Source organism: Hipposideros armiger, unplaced genomic scaffold (genome assembly GCF_001890085.2).
Source record: "Hipposideros armiger isolate ML-2016 unplaced genomic scaffold, ASM189008v1 scaffold_12, whole genome shotgun sequence".
Taxonomy (NCBI): domain Eukaryota; kingdom Metazoa; phylum Chordata; class Mammalia; order Chiroptera; family Hipposideridae; genus Hipposideros; species Hipposideros armiger.
Window position 1 is genome coordinate 1,557,700 of NW_017731362.1, and position 6,540 is coordinate 1,564,239.

The 6,540-nt window shown below is 35.3% G+C and overlaps 1 protein-coding gene across 3 annotated transcripts in view; it reads right to left on the bottom strand.

Annotated features, from left to right (window-relative positions):
* The window catches only part of CEP152 (centrosomal protein 152), a 106,088-nt gene that overhangs the window by 21,400 nt on the left and 78,148 nt on the right, over window positions 1–6,540 (bottom strand). For all 3 annotated transcript variants that reach the window (XM_019663884.1, XM_019663872.1, XM_019663881.1), the window contains exons 19-20: window positions 6,081–6,212; window positions 1,096–1,746 (exon numbers count right to left, since the gene is read on the bottom strand). In XM_019663884.1, coding sequence (XP_019519429.1) covers window positions 1,096–1,746; window positions 6,081–6,212 — 783 coding nt within the window. The remainder of the gene's footprint in view (window positions 1–1,095; window positions 1,747–6,080; window positions 6,213–6,540) is intronic.

Here is a 6,540-nt window from a genome sequence, read left to right on the forward strand (position 1 = left end):
GGAAATTGGAATGGGGTGGACTGACCTTTCGGGTCCCTTTGGCTCTAAAGTACTGGGATGCAGAAAGGCCAAGATGCATCATGTGCATCCTACCAAACCCAAAGAATGAGACAGGCCAGGGATTTGTACTTTCGTTTTCCTATGAACAACTATATTATATGACTATTCAAGGTCATAAATTAGTGATCCCTAAATGTAGGACTGGGATTCAGATTTTTTCCTAGCTTATAACTCTTTCCAGTAGATATTAATACCAAATGCTCAATCCTGGCCTTGAAAATCTCTAATCACAATATCTTAATGAAACTCGTATATCTCAATTCTTCTATCAGACAGATCTTATAATATTGGCATTTTCTTTTTCTACCTCTAATCCCATACGCTGAAGCTGGTTGATTACAATGCCTCAAGTCTCATCCTGGATTTTTCACACATACCTCATTTCTTTAATCACAAGGGAGCAAGACTTTGGTTTTATTATCCCTCCCACACAAACTAAAAGCTAGTGTCAGGGAGTAGTTATGCAACTAAAAGAATGCTACTAATTCATTATGCCTGCACATCTATAGTACACCAACAAAACTGGGCTTCAGAGTTTTGTGTCAGTGAGCCATACCTCAATTTGCTTGTTTCTACATCAATATTCTTTGTATCTGATTGGCATTTTTTGCCTATATGAGCTAGAAATTCTTTGAGGGCAAAAAATAGGTCTCCAAGAACCCCTAATTTAATATGATGCATATTTCTTGAAGTGGTCATGCACAAAAAAACAAAATAAAAATGAGAGTTATTCAGTTTCTGAAATCTCAGGCCCTTACAAAGAATAGCATTTTTTTTTCTTTTTTTAGGAAAAAGACGTCTAGAGGCTAAAAGCTCTGCCTCGTATGTACGGCACTATGAAGAAGTAAAGATTTGGGCAGGGGAAGGGAGAGACTGCAATCCCTTTGGATTTGCTACAAAATATTTTTAAACCACTGGTGAAAACATAAGTCTTACATCTATTAAACTGTACAGTGAAGAAAGGGAAAATACCGTATGCAACTTCTACAATCATCCTTGATGTTTAATAGCTCTTTTCACTCCTTAGAAACATACCTTTTCCCATTCTGAATTGGCATTTTCTACAAGTAGGGAGAGGATATCTTGAAATTCTTTCCGAATGCAGGCCTTTAGTTTTTCAAAATATTGCACAGACACCCATTGTGAAGAACAAGTCGACACGAGTTCCGAAAGTTGCTTGTTGTCTGAGCCACTGACATGCTCCTTTTGGGTGTCCTTTAAGAGAAATTCAAGCACGGTTAGAATGTCTTCCTCATACTGACAGATTTCCAGTTGGATCCGCCTGGCTTCCTGCAGAGCCCACTCTCTGCGACCCTGGTCTAGACATGTTTGTAATTCTGTCTCCTTCTGAAGAAGCAGTTCAGTTTTTTGTTTCACAAACTCTTCTTTAGCTGCCGCAAGCACCTCATTAATTTTATTTCGATGATCATCTAAAAATTGCCGGTAATCTTGCTCATTTTGTTCTTGAATTCTGTGGATTTCTTCTTGCTTTTCTTTGTTCCATTCGCTCCGGGCCTTAGCCAACTCGGCCCTGACAACCACAGGGACTTCCTCGTTCTTTAATTCTAGCTCTCTCTGAAGAGAATGAATCTTCTCTTCCAGTTCCTTCCCGGGTGTTACATTTTGCTTCATATTTCCAAGCTCGCTTTTCCATTTCTCTTTAGCTTCAGAAACAGCAAACGATATCTAAAGGACATAACAATTGTACATTAAAAGTCTTTAAGATTCTCCTCATTAATGAAAAAATTAGACTCAACCATGCTGGCACTCTGATCTCAGACTTCCAGCCTCCAGAAACTATGAGAAATAAATTTCTGTTGTTTATAAGTTAAAAATAAATTAAAAATATTTTTTAATTAAATTAAAGTAACTATTTGGGTTAACCTCTGAACTTAGTATGAGATTTCAAATCAAAATTAAGGGGAAACAGTCAATTTAGATAAGACATTATTCCTGAAACATTCTTACACTATCCTTAAGGATCTTTTCCTTCATTTTAAATCGCTTAATATTTTATGTCTTACGTTATTTAAAAACAAAATATCAGTTTCTTGATGGAGAACTAGAAGTTTAAACTGACCAAAAAATATATATATTATATAATTATCCAAAACTAATTCTAGAAAAAATCTATATCAGGTTTTTTATACAGATGCAGTCTCCAATTTTACCTAAGTCCCGAACAAATTAAGTATCTTTTACATGAAGCAAAAGCAGCCTCAGAAGGAAATCTTACTATTATTTAGAAATATAATACATACCTGCATAATTACTTGCTGACAAACATAATTAGATTTTAATGAAATTCTAGTGGCTAGAACAGTTTATTAAATGACAATAACAAACAAAAAAAGTCATATTTTTTCTTAATCTAATTTTCTTTTATAACAGAAGAGGAATAGTAGATCATAGAAAACAATAATACATAACCAAAAAAGTCACAGGGCATCAAAAAGCCTGGGTGATAGCCCCAATCCTGCAGTTGATTGCAGAGTACAGTGTGGTACTTAACAGAGCAGCCTCTGGAATCAAACTGCTGGAATTAACACCTGTGGGGCCTCAGGTCCATCCCTCAGCTTCTTTGAGCCTCAGTTTCCTCATCCATAAAATGAAGATAATTACAATGCCCACCTGATAGAGTTATTTTAGGATTAAATGACAAAAGGAGATAATCCATTTAAAGCACTTAGCTCAGAGCCTGGCAGATAATAAGGACTGGATAATGTTATGTAGTTATTCTTGCTTTTGGCTGTTTGGCTTTCGAAAAGTCAATCTGTCTAGCACTTAGGGTCTTCATCTATATAATGAGCAGATTGGATAATGACCTTGAGTCCCTTTTACTTCTAACATTCCCTGACTGAATCCAAAGAAGGCACAAGAACCCAACAGTGTTAAAAGATGAAATAGTGCCATTTGCGACAACATGGATAGGTCTTGAGATTATTATTATGCTAAGCGAAATAAGTCAGACAGAAAAAAATCAAGAACCATATTATTTCACCGATATGTGGGATATAAAACTGAAAACAGTAAAGAAACAAGACAAACAAATGACGAAACAAAAACTCATAGACACAGACAACAGTTTAGCGGTTACCAGAGGGTAAGTGGGGAAGGGAGTGGTAGATGAGGGTAAAAGGCGATCAAATAGACTCTGGGTGGTGAATATATAGATGATGTACTACAGAATTGTACACCTGAAATCTATGTAACTTTACTAACAATTGTCACCCCAATAAATTTAAAAAAAAAGAAAAAAGAATACATGGGCATCTCCACAGGCTTGGCCTAGACAACGGTGACTGCTATTAATCAATGCTATACATGTGTTCTGAATGCTGAAATAGGATATCTGCTTAATAAATTTTCTGCTATTATATAATTACAGCAAATATCTTCACCTATATAGCCTTGTAAACACACATTATATACCTTTATTCAATAGCATGTGTTCTTGAATAGTTGCACATAATAAAAAAATTTTGAATTGTATTTTAGTTTACTAAAGGCACCCACTATCTAAGATAAGCTTTATATAAGAATTCACAGTAAAAATTCTTTTGCTACCAGCAGAATAATTCAGTAGTGAGATGAAACATGTTTAAAGAATGCTTTTAGAGAAAACAGGTCATGTCACAATGGATGCCTGGAAATCATTACCAGGTGACTTGGGTGGAGGTGGTACGTCCCATGGAATTTGGATGGCTGGCCCAATCTCACCCAAAGTGCACATCCTCTCACATGAAGTTTTATAAGGAGAAGTTGACAACATTTATTGACTCAGTGGTTCCCAAGGTCGTTGCACTCTAGAATCACTTTAGGAGCTTTTAAAAATCCTAATGCCCAGACCACACCCCATACCAATCAAAACATAAAAATTGGGAGTGGGACCCAGGCAACATTATTATTTTTTTTTAAAGATCCAAGTTTTTCCAATGTGCAGCAAAGTCTGGGAACCACCAAACCAACTTGACTACTTCTGGACTCCCGAAATTGGCTCTAAATTCCCACAGATCTTGTTGATCACTCTAATCCTGCAAGAACTAACTCTCTGGCCGATGCTATGAACTTGGCCCTTGTTCACCCCCTTTGGTTTGAGGATGATACACAACATATTAACATCACATTTTAATGGCAGAATAATTAACTTGAATAGTGCTATTCCCACTCACATGTGGTCCAAAGACCAGTAGTGTCATATCACCTGGTAGCCCTTTAGAAATGCAAATTCTCAGGACTCACTCCAGACCAACTAAATCGGGATCTCTAGAAAAGCCCAGGAATCTACTTTAACAAACCCCCCAGCTGATTCTCAAGCTGGTGCAAGTTTGAGAAGCAATACACTGTCTCTCGTTTCTAGATTTCTGTATTTACATACATTTAGGCCTTCTGTATTCTTAAGGAAAGATCTCTTGCTTCTTTTATTTTCTATATTCTACCCAACTTTATTATTCTTCTTGACGTCTGAGCTCTGAGACACATATGCACACCATTAAATTGTTTCCTCTTTTTCTCTCCTTCTTAAATTTCCTTTTGAAATATTTCAACATACTAAACAGTATAGAGAATAATATATACCCAGGTACTGCCACATAACTTAAGAAAAATATTAAAATAGATTTTTACTCATGTTGAATTATTTCCTTAAGTAATTTGTGGAATTAAGATTATGAATACAATGCATGAATTGTTTACAATGTCTGTTATGCACATTATTTTTCAAAATGGTTGTAATATTGGAAGAGTAGAGCACGCTTGACACTGCAATCTATTATATTTTCTGTATTACAAAAAAGAAGAGAGGATTTATACATGTGACATAAAATGGCACCTTAAGTTTGTTTGGGTTTGCATGTATCCAATCTGGTAGGTATGAACATTATTCCATTGGTTTTTCACCATTTGGGTTTCTCATGAAGATTATTTGTTAATATCCTACACTTATTCATAGATGCTTGTTTTCCTTATCATATATTAATGTTAATATTTCTCACATTTGATTCATTTATTTTCCTTATTTTTATTATCCTCTTTTGTTATTTTGTATTACAAAATGTTTGTACATATTTTATCCTATTACTTTATCTTTGCTACTGTGTTTGTTGTCTCAAAATTTATTACGCTACAGATCTGAAATATTCAATTTCATTAAAAAAATAAATAACTCCTTAATCAACCTAGATTATATTGTGTTGCAGGGGGCAGATAAACAACTTTTCCAAAGTATTATCTGGCTATCATAAGGCTATTATAAGATTATTTGTCATTCTGTTGTTTTGAACAATTTAGTAAGCTTTTATTCATAGTTGGGCCTAACTCTGAAGTCTGTATTTTACTGAATGAAAAAAAATTCTAGATTTATAACTCAATACTATCTGAATTGCTGCTTTCCAAATTATTCTGTGTTAGGGCTGGACTACTACAACTTTTCTAGAACATTAAAAAAAAAATCTCTAGTCCTTTTAGTTTTCCAAATAAATTTTAGAATTATTGTGTAAAATCTTAAAACTATGTTCAGTTGGCATTTCAATTAGAATTAATTTACATTAGTAAATTAATTTGGGAGAACACAAATGATTATATCTGATGTTTCTAGTCAACAAAAAGGACATCTCAGGAAAGGAGAGTTGGCTATTTATCAAGGAGACGTCTTATAAAGACTTCTGACACAACACAAAAAAATCTTTAAGCACATGAAAAAATATTGTATAGTTAATAATAAACAGATAAACCCTTATACTCAACTTCTCCCAAAAATATGGCAAGACAGAATTTAGTTTCACAGTTAAGATTATCTTCCTGATTGAGTTTTGAGACCCTAAAATGCATTTTCTGTTCCTGAACAACTCAATGATGATGAGAATGGATACCACTAAGCAGGCCCTGAACTAATGCTTAACATGTGTTAGCATATTTAATCCTTCAACAACACTGTAAGTGGCATCAATTCCCAAGACTGAGATGAGTTAAGAGGTCAGGAGAGAGGCCCTCCTGAAGCTTCCTTCCAGGAGAGTTCTTACCCGTTTGGCCACAGACATCTCTTGTTGTTCTTCCCACTTCTGCTGTTCTGCTCTTACACGTGCTTTATACTCTGCCAGCTCAGGCAGTTCTTTTAGCCATCGATGACGAGCATTTTGCACAGCTGTTTCTACCTATAGGATATGGCAAGATTAAGAGGTGAAGTGAGGTATAAAATGTCAAAAGGATCCCATTTACAACTAGCAACTATGATTTCATGTGTATTTTACACTTCACTGCACTACATTACAGTTATAACAGACTTCAAGTACCCCACCTCATCCCAAACGGTGGATTCTAATCCTTCTGTTCTAAACTTCCCATACTGTCTCATGCAAATGCCACAGCAGGAAACAGGAATGTATAAATGTCTGATAGCCGGTACTAGTTTAGAAAGCTTTATACGAAGTGCCAATTGCCATTTCCCCATTTACCTTGGGAAAAAGACGAGGCACACAGGAA